Genomic DNA, 15,718 nt, shown 5'->3' on the forward strand with positions numbered 1-15,718 from the left:
CAGACATTGGAAAAAATCCATTGAAATTCAAATCCATGTTGACATGACTGCATCACATTATTTCTGATTTCTGCAGATTTGTCAGCTGCACATTAAAGCTGCCAGTCTCCTGTTCTACCACATCCCAAAAGTGTTCTACTGGATTCAGATCTGGTGACTGGGGAGGCCACTGGAGTCCACTGAACTCATTATGTTCATGAAACCAGTTTGAGACGACTTTTGCTTTGTGACATGGAGCATTATCCTGCTGGAAGTAGCCATTAGAAGATGGTAAACTGTGGCCATAAAGCGATGCACATGGTCAGTAACAGGAGTGAAACCCAATGTGGTCTTGTGCTGTTGTAGCCTACCCGCCTCAAGTTTCGACGTGTTGTTCATCCTGAGATGCCTTTCTGCTCCACACAGTTGTAAGAGTGGTTGTCTGAGTGACCATAGCCTTTCTGTCAGCTGCAATCAGTCTGGTAATTCTCCTCCGGCACCATTCTCAGTAAACTCTAGAGACTGTTGAGCGTGAAAATCCCGGGAGATCAGCAGTTTCAGAAATATTCAAACCAGCCCGTCTGACTCCAACAATCATGCCACAGTCGAAGTCACTGAGATCACATTTTCTCCCCATTCTCATGTTTGATGTGAACATTAACTGAAGCTCCTGACCTGTATCTGCAGGGGTCTCTGAATTGCACTGCTGCCACATGATTGGCTGATTGCATAATTTCACGAATAAGCAGGTGTAAAGGTGTTCCTAATAAAGTGCTCGGTGAGTTTATTTTGCCATTTTATTTTTAATCTGTTGTATTTATTTTCAGTACTTCCATCTACATCAACACCCTCCATCCATCAACTTGCTTCATCTTCTACTTCTTCAACCCAGTCAACTAGTGCATCTGCTGAGAGTCATGGTGAGAAAGCACTTTGGTTTCTGAAACCTTGTGAAGCAAAAGCAGGAAGTGGAGGAGGAGGAGGAAGATGTTTACATAACTGAAAAACATTTTTGTGAAGATTACCGTTCCCATAACACAGACGGTTATGGATGAATTGTGTGTGTTAATGATAGTTTAAATAAGGTTTGTAGTTCTTTGGTTGTATGGTGTTTTTGTCTTGCAGGTGGCTCTTGGTTAAGTGGAGTCATTATTGCAGTAATATCTGTAGCTGTGTTGGTTCTTATTTTGGTTCTCGTCTACAGACGTACGATTTCTTTACCAGCCTGCACAACACGAAACACATACATTCACACACGTACGAATTACCTTTTTCATGTCTGGAAGTTGATACTGGAAAATACAAACAGGTGTAAACTCCGTCAGTTCTTTCCTGTTCAGTTGTATAGGAATGGTCCTGGTAATGAATGAGCCAGATCTGTGAGGTGAAATCGATCCCTATTATTTTCTTTTGCTTGTTAATTTCCTTGTTCCCTTCCCTTTTTTTTACATTTTATACATTTCTCCTTTGCCAGGATTTGGGGCTTCAAAAAGTCAAGAAATGGAGGAGAACAAGAAAGAGGTATGTGCACATATCTTTGCATATGGTTGTACTCCGTGTGTGTGTGTGTGTGTGTGTGTGTGTGTGTGTGTGTGTGTGTGTGTGTGCGCGGGGGATCTGCCAGACATAATTAATTACTGGAATTTACTCATAAATGCATGATCCATTAACTCAGTGTCCGGGTTACGGTATTAAGAGTCTACAGCCATGCTAGCTGCTCTGAGGCTGTACTGATGGACAGTGGTGCTTTGAAATAAATGCTAACCTTGACAAGTCCTTGACAGGACATGCTAACAATGACATAAAGCAGTAAGTTACATTAAAGTAAAAATCACCTATGAATGAGTAAAAGCCATTAATTTAACACCTGGATGCAGCCAGCATTGTTATGTATTCCTTGTCTGAAAGGGGCTATAAGGAATTTTGTTGCTGTAAAGCCCTTAGTAATGTGTAATTACTTGACAGAAAAAATCTGTAGTGATGGCCAATCAGAGTGCCATCAGCAAAGCAAACATGAAAATCACTGCAGTATTACGCTCATTTCTCAGGACACACAATGGTCAAGTCATCCATCCATCCATCCATCCATCCATCCATCCATCCATCCATCCATCCATCGAGCAGCTATAATGCTTATCCTTTGAGGGTCGTGGGGGCGAGAGCCAATCCCAGCTGACATCGGGCGAGAAGTGGGGTACACCCTGGACATGCCACCAGTCTGTCACAGGGCCGACACATAGACACAAACAACGGGTCACGCTCACATTAAAACCTACATGCAATTTCAGGTTGCCAATTAACCTAACCTGCATGTCTTTGGACTGTGGGAGGAAGCCGGAGTAACCAGAGGAAACCCACGCAAGGCTAACTAACCACTGCACCACCCCATGGTTCAAGTTATAAAATTATTTTAAATGATATTATAAGAAAAACAGTCTACAGCCATGCTCGCGGCTCTATGAGGCAGTACTGCACAGCGGTGTTTTGAACTTAATGCTAGCATTAGCATGCTAACATGCTCACAAACAGATGCTGATTTTTAGCAGTCATAATGTATGATAGGATGTTAGCATGCAAACATCATTTAATTAACACTACACACAAAGTACAGCTAAGGCTGATGGGAACGTCTTTAGTGTTGTGAGTATTTGGTTATAAACCAAAGTAATGGACAAATTACAATTTTGACCTGATGATGGCGCTTGATGTCAACAAGCCACAGCAGCACTGATGAAAACTAAGTCCTGACAGTTCTCAATTCATTCATTTCTATGCAACCATTTTCTAAAAACCTCAAACCAGGCACAGACTTACTGTGCTAGGGCTGACCCAAAGGCCTCGAAGCTTCTACTGTTGCCATGATAATTGTCATCCAAATCGGTATTTGAATGTTGCGTTATTTTAGGAGGAATATAACTGTCACAGTCTAATTTTAAAGAAATTTTTTGTAATCCAATTTTTGCCTTCCAAACCTCTTAAAATGCATGAATGCCCCCGAACCCCCCTAGAAAGCTGAGTTTTTGGACCCCGTTATTTATAAAACCCTGCATACGGTCATGGAAACTCCATCTGTGTCACCACAGGGCTAATGACCAAGATCTTATCTGAAAATGACCGTGTTGGTATTAGAACTAAGGCTGGCTGACGGTAGTGCTAGAATGGGTGTGGATGAGGAAGCGCCAATTTGGCATTACCCCAAAAATCCCAAATAGCTCATGAAGTAAGAAACAGTTATCCAGCATTATTATTTCTGCATCAACACTAATTATTATTACTTGTTCTCAGACAAGGACATTTAATTTTAGCGATAGTTCTGTGCATCAGTCACAGCTCTCATATAACCTTACCAGCACTGACGCTTGGATAGTGTGACGTGACCACTCGACAAGCTTGCAAGTCACAACTATGCTAGCAAAATGTCGAAAAAGGTCAAGTGTCTGGAATAACTTCCAAATTTTCGAAGATGACCCCCTAAGAGTCGAGTGCCAGGTATGCCATAGGAAACTTGCCTACCACAAATTTATGATTCTGGCAAATCACCTGAAAACTAACAGTTTAGCTGTCTTGCAGAATTTTCTTTTTTTTTTAAAATTAAAATCATGGCTGATGTTAGTGTGACCTGCACGTCAAAGCTTTGAATATTTGCGGGTATTTGTCACTGAAGCTCCCAAGCCTAAAAAATATTGTTCGGGACAGCCCTAGAAAGTACAAGATTATAATCAAACAATTTGGCAAAACGTTACTAAGAATAGCGACAAAAGCAGCCAATAAATGTATTGCACTGTGTTGGAAAGATCGTATTCTCCCTGCTGTATCTGTGTTATTTAGGAAGTTGTTGTCCTGTGTTCATTATGAAAAAAATGATGTATAATTGAGGCAAACCCCTTAAAATTTTATAGAGTTTGGGGTAACCTGCTAGATTTTAGGGAAACAGCTAATCCAGTTGCTGAGACGGTATGTTGAAAAGACTGCATTAAATCATCATATCATAAATGTGTTTATTTCTGTGTTGATATATTTATTTATATTTATGTTTTATCAGATACTCTAGGAAACTTGCTTGGTGTGAATTACTGTTAAGGAAAACAATGTTGTTGTTGTTTTTTTTTAGGGAGGGGGAAGTGGGCAGGTGTTTTGTTTAGTCTTTTGTATGTATGTCTTTGTTGTTCTTTTGGTGGGGTGATTTTTAACAAATTTAAAAAAAAAAAACAGAAATTACAAGATGTGTGACATTATTCACTTTGTTTGATTCAAGGTTTAGTCACGGGACTCACAGCAGCACCAACTGACAAAAAAGGGGGAGAAAATGGCTTATAATTTGTGGTTTGCTGATAATAATGTTGAGGGAGCAATGAGATTTTAGAATTTTTAGAGACTACAGTAACCTACTGAAATCAAGACTAAAAATCACACAAACTGTGCCATTGCATTGCCTGTACATTAAATTACATAAAGCAATTAAATAAAGGGACAAATAAAATATTGTTTTTGTTTCTTTTTCTCACAGGTTTTATAGAAAAAATTATGAACAATCATGTGAAAACTATATACATAACGATATCCATTTAATAAATTACTTTGCTGAATTAATAAATAATTACTCAATTCCTCTAATATACAAACATGCTGTAAATACACACAACACAGACAAACGCTCTGCAAATACTCACAAATGTGAGTGCAGTGAGCAACTACCATGCGTCGGCCATGGCAGCAGCCACTGTGTAGCCACTCCCCTAAAGGCACCTCAGACGTTGAATTTTGCTGTGTAATGAAACCGCTGTGTGTAATAACGGTGTGTCAGAAGGAATGCGGCACAAAAATGAGCAGTAGACCGATGCCTTAAATACACCGTCATGCAAGTGTAGCAACAGACTCCAGTTGGAGCTCGCAGCCTCCATTTCATTTTTAGTAAACAGGGTTGAGTTGTTTTATTCACCAATATTAATCCATTCTAATAACGCGGGTCACCGAGTGAAATTAACATGAAAATATGAGCGCAAAAAGTTAACAAGAGCAAGCTCATCAAGGATGAATTGGGAACAATCAGATCTCATGATCGTTCCGACCGTTGCCATCAACCAAACTGACCATTTATGCTGTATGTGATTTGTGCATTCTGTGATGTCAATTCGGTTTAACTACTGACTGCCACTTGTCATTGCTTGGAGGTTCCTTTTTAGCATCTCTAACTAGGGTTAGGTTTTGCCAACTGTACGTTGTTGTTTTTTTTAAAATTGTTGTTTTTCTTATTCCCTCACTGCAGAGTTCTGGGCCAGTGGCTAAGTTCGGTCAACAAGGTGTTACAGGTAAGGTGAAGGCTTTAATAAATTGCATACAGATTAAACTTCTGCATAACCAATGGGCTAGAATCTGGGACAATCATAAAAACACTGCAGTCACATCAATAAGAGTCAGTTCATTAACTATAAATGCACTCACTAGAGTACAGACCTCCGCCGAGACCAATGTCAAAGAAAATACACCAGACTTCAGAATAAAAAAATTCAAATTCATAGTACATGAACTGAATCTGACCCAAAATTGAATGGGCTGTTGACAAACAAACCAGCAGACACGGGTAATCACAAAACCTCCTTGGTGGAGGTAAATGTAAGTACTACACATGTGTCATGCTGAATAATATCAATCATTCATTTACAATCATCTCGGTTTTTGTGGTTTGAACCTGTGTAGTCTGTTGATCAAGATGTTATCATGTTAAACTAGACTGGCACTCAGGAGAGCACATACTTGCCCCAAGGCGAAAAATGCCCTCTCTCACAATGTTAGGGAAAGTTATGAAAAATTCCTGGATCCGCCCCTTAAACCAGATTGGCACCTAAATTTAATGGGTTCTTCCCTGGCCCATGCCCCATCCCTCCACCAAGTTGGGTACAAATCGGTTCTGTACTTTTTGCATAATCCTGCTGAAATATAAACAAACTAAAAAACAAACAAACAAACCCACAGACAGGTGAAAACATAACCTTCTCGGAGGAAGTGATACCTCTGCTGGGTATGAGAAATGATGCGTGCCTTGGTACTGTAATATACAAAAAAAGTCAGTGACAATGAAAGAACAGAAGAGGAGGAGGACAGGAAGAAATCCAGGAAATACAGCTGTGCACACACACAAGATCAGCCGACAAATGCAAAGAGGAGCTGACAAAAGCAGCTTGCGTTAAACTTTCTCACTGAGGACTTTGGTGCCGAGATGAACAAAATGACAGGTTTTCTTCTACTCATCCTCTCACTGATGAAAGGTAAAAAGATACAGTAGCTGCCTGATTATTAATTAGAGACTTGACAGATAACTGTTGCAGCCGCACCTCTTACGAAATTTCTCATTTCAGCACATCCTGTAGTGTGGTATCGGTTACCGCTCTTGTTGTATTTCACTACTTTAACACGATCACGGTAGCAGTCTTACTGTACCATAATACTGAATAATAGCTCACTGACTTAAGAAAACAACCATGTCTAAGTCTCTGGTTCAAAAACTGAAACTAACAGGGTCAAAAACAGTCTACGATATCTAATACTCAATTAAATATGCGTATTTTCTGCTTCATCCATCCAGCACAACAGTGATACAACCTATAAAGGCTGTTAAAATGTTTTAGTCTTTCCCGCAAAATGCTCCAGCACAAAGGTACTATTTGTAATTTCATGTGAATATGTATCTGTAAGAGCTGATGTTTTGAATCTGATACAACTTACAGCCGGTTTTAATGGTCACTTCTGACAAAAATCCCTTTGCACACAGGGAGTGATGCTTTTTAATTTTATTATAATTATTGTAATTATAATAATATATTCTATTTTAATATTTTTAATAATTATTACTTCATTGTAATTTGATTGTTTTTTTCTTGAAGCTTAACATGTAAACAATGATTGCAAATGTTGATCATACAATTCCTTTAGGAATTAGGAAATTCCTTATTTATTTTATCACCATGTTTTCAAATTGTTGGATTTTACTCAGTCTCAGAAACAATGGCTTGTACAAGCACTTGCTGATAACACAGAGATTATTGTTTTCTGTTGCATCTTACCTTACATTGCAATTAATAATTGTCTCAGACTATCTTAAATATAAAAATAACAGCAGATGTGTTGTTTTCAGCAGTATTGCTGTAAAACAACAAGATGAAAGAAATCCTCTCTCTTACTGACTATAAATAGATTCATCTCAAGGCTACACTGATGCAAAAAAAGTTGCCCACTGATTGATCCACTCAGTGGACGTTGTATAAATCCTGTTTCAGTATCTAATAAGATTTGACCTTTTCTCTTTGTTTGATCTACAGACTTTAAGGCCACGTCTGAAGGGAAGGACTGCACAAAAAGAGGGTGTGACGACATAAAAATAAAACGAGAATCTGAAGAAAATTTTTGTGGTGGGGAAAGGAACAGCTGGTTAATTCCGCCTTGTGAAATTGATATGAAAAATATAATTCAATGTAAAGGTGATGCTAATATATTACTTTCATAAAGCACACATTACAAGTCATGATTTAATTAATAAATTTAACATCTTATCCTTTTTTTTTTTTTTTTTTAAATCTGCAGAGGATGACCAGAAACACCAGGAACAATTTAATCAAACTGCGTACAGCAAAGCTACAACCACCATCACATGTGATTACCCAACAAATGACAAGTTCAATGTTCACTTTTTCTGCAAAGAGAACGGTGCCACCTGTCAGGAAATTTTACCAACAAATTCTTCTCCGTGGTCAAATGAAAGGTTCACCCTCAGAGAAAGCAACAGTAGCGCCAATATCTCCATCAGAAATTTGTCCTCAAAGGACGGTGGTGTCTACTGGTGTGGACTGAAGTCAGAATTCTCAAATCAGTGTGTTAAATGCAGAAAAATAAAGCTGGAGGTTAAAAGTGAGTAATCAACATCTGAAGCCTCTGGGGTCTAATCATATATTAAGCCATGACTATTTTTTGCCAATGTTTTATTTATTGTGTATCTATCTACAGGTATTACTAACTTCACGAGATCCCCAACAGTTGGACAGAATTTCACATACTGGTGTCAGTACCCAGGCAATGCTCCCTCTGAAAAATTCATTTGTAAGGGAGAAGATCCATCTATATGTAAACCTCTAGTAAGCACCACGAAGCACAACGTGACCCCTGGGAGGTTTTCCATGAATGATGACAAAATGAATCGAAATATCACCATAACAGTGAGAGGTCTTACAACAGAAGACACTGGGACATACTGGTGTGGAGCAGAACGCAATGACCAAAAAAAGAGTAAGCCGTTCTTCCACAAATTCGTCATGACTGTAGGTGAGTAATATTGTTTTATGGTATGGATGTTATCTCAACCTGGCTCAGATTGTAGGGGGCTAATTGAGGGATGGCAAGCAAGAAAAGCTACAGCGATCCTTGATTACTGGCTGGCCTATATCTTATATCATGAAGTTACTTTAATAAATACAGTATACAGAATTGTGCAAAAATGTTAGGCCCTGTAGATGTTTAGATTCTTATCCATCATACAATACCACCAGGGAGGCATCTGATTGGTCGCAAATACATTCTGCAGCACGACAACAAGCCCAAAATCAGGGTTTTCCCTACCATTACAAGACCTAGGCGCAGCACCTAAACATTTCTGCACAACGCCTAAACCGAATGAAGCGAAAAAACTCTGCTGGGTTCTCCACCACTCTGGAGAGAAAGAATACCACATTGGCCCTAATATAAGACAATAATTTTGGCTTGACCCTAACAGGGGGGCCAGATCTACAGACACAAATGTCCATGGCTGACCGACTGTCTGACTGATAAAGTTACACCACTGGTCAGCGAATGCCATTGGCACCATTGGTCGTTGCTCTTTCAAAATGAAATGGCGCAAACTGTTTGTATTACTTCATCAAGGGGGTGTTCACAGGCAGCGTTTCCAATTTAGCACCTTTGTCACTAGTTTTTCCGACTTTTCACACCCTTTAAAACGACCTGTCTTCACAAAAGCACCTAGCGACAAATCTAGCGACTTTTTGGACAGACATTAGCTACTTTCCGTAGCTGAGTTGCCAGTATTGCCCCACAAGTGCGAGGTCAGGCTTTCCCTCTGCAGCGACACCTTGCTGTGCTTCTCAACTGACACAGCTGTGAATGAGCTTCTAACCTTCTCTCTGAGTGATCATTTTTCAGGTAAATATAGCCGAAACCACAGCACAGCTGTTGTCTTTAACTTATGTGTATGGAGACGGTTACGGTTGAGGTTATACAATCAGCATTTTAGCAGCAGAGCAGCAGCTTGGAAATGCCTTGGATGTGACTGCTGGTTAACATACAGGCTTAATGGGCTGCGTTTCAATCACTATTTCATATATGTTCCATTGTAAAACAGTAAAACATGTAAATGAGAACAGCTCTATTGGGAATTCGGCTGCATTAAATTACTTGTGAGCACAAAGAGCAGGAAAGAAGCAAAACAGATAAAGGGTGATCCAGCCACATACTAGGTTTTGAACTAGTCTTGTTTTTCAGGAAATTTAGGTTTAAAAAAATGAGGATTGTCTTATAATATAGGATGAGACAATTACTTGTTCATTCATTAAAAACATATTATTGAATGGAGAAAAGTATCAGTGTAACTATGGTCTTTTATAGAGTGTTGTATTGTGGGTAATTTGTAGCCTTATTATGTTGCCAGGCTAGTGAGCGTTTTCAAGCCCATCTATAGTGAGTCTTTCAGCGTTAATCGACCTTAAAAGTGTTTGGTTGGTCCAGTTTAACCTGCGGGAGTTTCTGAAGGCTGGCGCGACATGTTCTGCTGCCACAGAGGAAATAAATTCATGACAAGTTAAAACAAATGGTGAGCTAAAAAAAAACTGAAGTCTGAAAAACATTAACTGTCAGAGAAAATAGTTATGCAAGAGGAATGAGAGTGAGAGGGTAAATGCCTCGCTACAGTAAGTCAGTCAGCTGAACAGTGGCCACCGGGAAAGCGAGCTGCCTCCATACGTCCAACCGAACAAGAATTGCAGTTCAAATCCATTCACTATAAATCTTGTTTTACCAATGATACTTTGTATGGTGCACAGTGCGATCCCTCAACGCAAAATGAACCCCTCCATATTATTTATATATATATATATATATATTTTATTTTTATTTTTTTTATATTATATAAAAACTAAAAATATTTCAAATTTTGCAAAAGCTTTAGTTATTTAAATCAAACCTTAACTTTCACCCTAACCAAATATTGTGCTCTTAATATTACTATTAACTCTTTTCACACTTATAATGTCAAATATTTATTAAGTATTAATGAATTACAGTGAATGTACTGTAATTTGCTTTGTATGATTAGCCACTTTGTAGAAGTATTTGATTTTTCTTTTAAATGGAAATCAACTGTATGTCGCCCATCCCAGTCTACAGTAACAACACCTGCGCTTGTTGCCAATTATGCTACTGTTTTCACTTCCCTTTTCTTTCCTCTTCAGAGGAGCATGCTGCAGGGATGTGACGGCAGGACTGTATCAGCGACAACTAAAACTCTTAACAACTGATCAGTTCTTAAGTTCCTACTGATTTACATAAACAGATGTAGTGTCTTCAGTTTTTGGAATTAGTGTTTCACTATTTCTGCTTTATATTTCATACTGAAAGTACAGGTTCGCAATTTAAAGTCTGTCTAAAAACAATATTCACATTCCTACATATACAACTGAAAGTGATTAGTCCTCAGTAAAAATGCATTGTGAAGTTTAGCTTAAGCTAATATGAGGTCTATGTGCTGCAGTTTTTTTGTTTTTTGTTTTTGTTTTTTTAAGCTCTGAGCAGTTGCCAGGCAACTAGCACAGACTTCAGGAAGTTAAGGCTTCTGGCAAGAAAAATAGCCAGACAAGTAACCTGCCCACAAAACACTGTCACTTTTACACTGAGGGGTTTTCTACCGATTAAACAAACACGATATCACATGTTAATTAATGAACATATAGAGGTGCTGCTCTGAAGGTTTAGTTAGGTTTAGGTTCAAGATCAAAGGGTGTGCCAAATGAGTAAAGTAAGTGTGTAAGTGTAAATGTAAAATGCGCTGGTAGGCAGATTTTGATACTGTCGGACAGGCTAACTCTTTTCCAGTCTCTATGCTAAGCTAAATCAACAATGTGCTGGTGGCAACTTAATAAAAGTGGTAACTTATTTAACTGTCTGCCAGAAAGCAAAAAAGCTTTTTGACTGGTCACAGTAGGAAAAGCACAGGTGTTACTCATAACATTGAAAATGGCTCTGCTCTATTTAAGTGTCCCAGTAGGCCATGACAGTGTGATGGTGAGCCAACATGGACAATACTAGGACCCTGAAAGTGAAGCTGATAAATGGAGTTTAGTCTCCTTCATTCTATTATTTACAACTGGGCTTAAACTACTGTGGCATGTCAAATTTGTATATGCTCAACAAAGTTGTATTGCCAAACATTCACTCAATTCACTTCATACTGATATATATTTGTACATATTGTCATTGTTTTAAAAAGTTAATTATACAACATGGACATCTTTGTCTCTATAACAAAGAACCAGAGAATTAGACATTGGAACCGTGGATATACAGTATTAACTCCCTTTGCAAGGAAGAGGAAGCAAGGGAAAAAAAGTCGTGTGGAATCCGAACCTCTAAGTTTGAGTTTTTTTGTTTTGTTTTTTTTTTTCTCAAAATTTTTTTTATTTTCCAGGTTTTGCCAAAATTTACTTTAAGATTTCTGTCCTTTGCTGAGAAGATGTTAATTTATGAATGCTTTCACGTACAACTTAAATGTACTTGTGTTTGCTTTCAGTACCATCACCAACATTATCCACATCTTCTGCTCCTTCAACTCTCTCAACTACTGCGAGTCATGGTGAGCCTCTGCTGCACAAGAGCGATAGATGTAGTTCACGGTTTCTGTAAAATTCCTCTGAAATTCCTCAACGCAGACAGCTCTGGATGATAATGGCATGTATTAACTGGATGCTGGATGTTTCCTTTGTTGTGTAGGGTATCCTGCAGGTGGCTCTGAGGTGGTCGTTATAGTGATCGTCTGTGTAGCTGTGCTGCTGCTGTTTGTGCTAATAGCGATCATCTACAAACGTAAGAGTTATTATCACGTTTGCAAAACACAAAACACAAAACACGCAAATGCACACATGCACGTTGCACACACACAAAGCCACATCTCTATCCTGCACAAACGTACTGCATGATGTTACCATTGACTAGACGTAACTTTTGATCATCTGATCATCTTTACTCTTTCTAGGGAAACACTGTGGTAGTATAATTCTATTCAACAAAACTAAACCAGAGGCCACTGTTTCTCAATCTGATGAATAGGGGTGAAATTAACCAATTTTATTTCCCTCTGCTTGTTTTGTTTCTTTTCTCCTCCTTTACTTTCTGCCAGGATTTTCACATACCGAAAACACAAGCAATGAAGCAGCAGCACAGCACATCAGACAGGTTAGTGTATAAATGTATGTCTTTGTGTGTGGGTGTATACTGTACGTGGTATTCATATTGCGAGAAAAACTGAGCAATCCTTAGATTACTCATACCAGAATGATGCCAGACATTTAGCTATTTGGGTTGCAAACTCAAGAGGGAACTCCTGGGACTCTGATTTCATAGATGTAAACTGTCAATACTGGCCAACAACGGTGAAGCGTTATGTTTTTACCCTCACAGCGACATGCTTAATGAGACAGTCCTGATGCGGCTCGGTTATCAACTGACCATTAAAGCTGGGCAGACACTGTGCAGATTCGACCCGATTTTTGGCCCAAATCAGCCGCCCCCGACTAATTTTAGAATCGAGCTGTAAAACAGTTGTCATTAGTCGTACAGTTTGAGGAGGGTCATGGTGCCCGGTTAATCGCCTGAACGATCAGCGATCCGGGTTTTCAGACGATCAGACGGATTTCTGGCATCTCAGAAATTGTGCTCGGCTGTCTTTCAGCGTGAGCCCTTCTGCGGCCTGATTTTCCCTCATGGCTGCTGTAAAAAGATCTGTTAAACTGTACAGAGCTTCTTTTATTATTTCTAGTCACATTTATGTCCTGGGGTTCAGGTAAACATGACGATTGGTTTTGTCTGGGGGCTCACACTTTTTATTGTTGAAGTGAAATCTACAAATTTCAAATAAAGTTAGTTTAAACTGAGAAAAGTTACACGATATCAGAGGTGGATATGAAAACCCACACATTTAATTTGTTTTTTTAAATGTATTTTATTAGAAACTGTTTAAAATCAGCTACTGCGACTTTGCCCATTCCCATGCTGACGTTTGCACTAGTCCATAACGCCAGATTGACCCCCCCCACCCACTGAATCTAGGGGCCCTGGAATGAATGTTTCCTCCCACTAATCCGTTTGTTATTCAAGTCTATCTACATGGCTAACAACAATGTGTTGCTAGAGCTTTTTGTTAAAACTGGATGTGAACTGTTCAAATTGTATTTTTCATTCTTAACTGAAAGGAATTTGACCAAGAGATGCAAGAACACGCCCAGAAGCCAAACACAGGAAATGCAACAGACCCTCCTGCCTCGCTGCTTTACTCTACCATCAACTTTCAAAACAGATCTGACAAAGCTGCTGGTGAGGCAGCGAACCCCGGCTCCGACTCCCCTGCCTCCGAATATTCTACTGTGAAGTACATCCAAAGTCCAGCCCCGTCAACATAAATCCCTGTGATCATGACACACAGGATTAATCATCCACATCGTTTGAGTCACCAAGGTTTGGTGACAGGACCTTGATACTGATCTGTAATAACTAGATGAGTCCTCTGTTTTTAATGGCTCTTAAAGCCCCTGTATTGTAGTCTATTCCTGCTGCACAGGTGCCATTTTGGGCTGCTTAGTCAGAGCCCTTTTACCAGCTCCATCAGCCGGGAGTCGAGTCGAAGAAACTGTCCCTGCTCAGCTAGCCTGGGTTGGGGTGTACATGTGGGTTTGATTTGAATAATGTATCAAAAGGTTGAAGACGACGCTGCAATCAATGACTCATCTCAGTGACCGTTCTAGCTTATGCTTAAAATATATTTATTCTCCAAGCAAAGACCACAGATTGCTATTGTATTACTGTTATTATAGGTGGTAAAATATATTATTCATAGTGTGCTTGCCTTAGAGTTTTGTCTAAATACCTTAAAAAATGTGTTTAATGTGTTGGTATCCTATTTTCAGGCTTAGCTATAATGAGTTCATCACACAAGACAGTATTAAAAATCTGCATCATGTTGCTCAACACATTGTGTGGAATTCTGCACCGCTCACATTTCCTTTCTAAATAAAAGATAAAGAAGTTTGTGACGAAGATTTTTTTTTTGGTTGTCAAAGCAAACGTGCCTATTTCACAAGACAATGTCAACCGAGCACCATAACATGGCTCTTGCCAGTTCTTGTGACAGAGAAGCTGCAGGTCTGCACACTTCTGTTCCAAAATATTTTTGTCACTAAACTTGGCGAGGCCCATCCATATAATCCTCTTTAAAATCACTAACTCCTCAAGTGACATTTGTTTTGTTTTTTAACCAGCTGACACAAAAGTTTCATTCGGATTATGGCACAAGACAGAATAAAGTTATATGAGTGATTCTTATACTGATATTCCTATACCGCAGGCCTTTTCGACTCTGGTGATTCTCCTTACATCCATCTGAAGGCAGCAGCTATCTGTTCAATCTACAGTCTCTGACTGGAGTGATGTTGCACACACTGTCGAGGCAGATCCACATGTTAAATTTTTTGCAAGTCTTCATACTGTTTATTGCATTCAACTGATCGTGATACTGCCGTACCTTTGATTAAGAACTCCCTCAATAACGGGTCTCCGTTTTCCTTAATCAGTGCTTTTTCCTGTCCTTTGGATGTATGAATGAGTGAAGGGAATATCATTTAAGGGAGAAAAGGGCTGGATTACTGGATGGGAAGGGAAGACGTGACATCAAGTGCAGTGGGGTACTGATTTAGGGGCGGCAGCAACAGGAACTCTAGAACACGACAGCGGACACAACAGGAGGATCTTCAACAAACGCCGCATCCCTGTACACGTCAAGCCCAGTGACACTCTGAGGCAGAAGCCGGTCCACCCTAGGGACAAAATGCTAAATGCTTCACAAGCGCATGGCACGACACGGGGGAGCCAGCTCCTCAGGTCAGGACTCAGCGGTCCACCTGCATTTGCAGGACAAGGGGCACTCATTTGAGGACAGCAATGTACACATTTTAGCCAAAGAGAAGACTTTTGGTTTGAAAGTGAAGTGTAAGAAGACATCTACATCAAACTGGAACGACCAGCACTAAACAGAGGAGGTGGTCTGAGACACCACATATCAGCCACTTACAATGCATTGTTGAGATCCCTCCCCAGGCTGCTTAATAGCCATTCACACCATGACTCAAGTGACCCTTGTGACTCACATCATGGCAGGGGTGGGTCAACAACTCGCATGCGCCCCCACCAGTCAGTTCGAAGTGAAGAAGACGTGAAACGTCTTCAAGAACCTCAAGTCCAGTTGCCTCATGTCAATTGACTTTACAGTCAATGAGACAATCATGAAAATGTTGCAGACTGCTCATCACACCAGTAATAGTTGTCTCCTCTTTCATTCTCATTAAATTCATTATGTGATGAATTTTATTTTATTTTTTTACCATGGCTCCATCTGGTGGTAGTATTAAGACTTGACACCGAGGTAGACTGCAGTGCG

General features: G+C 39.6%; 1 protein-coding gene across 1 annotated transcript; it reads left to right on the forward strand.

Moving 5' to 3' along the window:
* The first annotated feature begins 5,042 nt into the window (after positions 1 to 5,042).
* LOC120807024 (CMRF35-like molecule 8) lies at positions 5,043 to 14,269 on the forward strand. Its single transcript, XM_040158640.1, has 9 exons — positions 5,043 to 5,080; positions 5,246 to 5,288; positions 7,296 to 7,454; positions 7,558 to 7,881; positions 7,978 to 8,292; positions 11,804 to 11,866; positions 12,004 to 12,096; positions 12,410 to 12,465; positions 13,482 to 14,269. The coding sequence occupies exons 3-9, from the start codon at positions 7,430 to 7,432 to the stop codon at positions 13,686 to 13,688; spliced, it is 1,083 nt and encodes a 360-aa protein (XP_040014574.1). The 5' UTR covers positions 5,043 to 5,080; positions 5,246 to 5,288; positions 7,296 to 7,429; the 3' UTR covers positions 13,689 to 14,269.
* The last annotated feature ends 1,449 nt before the right edge of the window (positions 14,270 to 15,718 follow it).

This window comes from Xiphias gladius, chromosome 21 (assembly GCF_016859285.1).
Source record: "Xiphias gladius isolate SHS-SW01 ecotype Sanya breed wild chromosome 21, ASM1685928v1, whole genome shotgun sequence".
Lineage (NCBI taxonomy): Eukaryota > Metazoa > Chordata > Actinopteri > Istiophoriformes > Xiphiidae > Xiphias > Xiphias gladius.

Excerpts from the sequence above, each read along its gene's own strand:
- LOC120807024 (XM_040158640.1), top strand. The coding sequence starts at position 7,430 with ATGAAAAATATAATTCAATGTAAAG. Across the intron at positions 7,455-7,557 it reads AAATATAATTCAATGTAAAG|AGGATGACCAGAAACACCAG; the intron begins GTGATGCTAATA and ends TTAAATCTGCAG. Across the intron at positions 12,097-12,409 it reads AATAGCGATCATCTACAAAC|GATTTTCACATACCGAAAAC; the intron begins GTAAGAGTTATT and ends ACTTTCTGCCAG.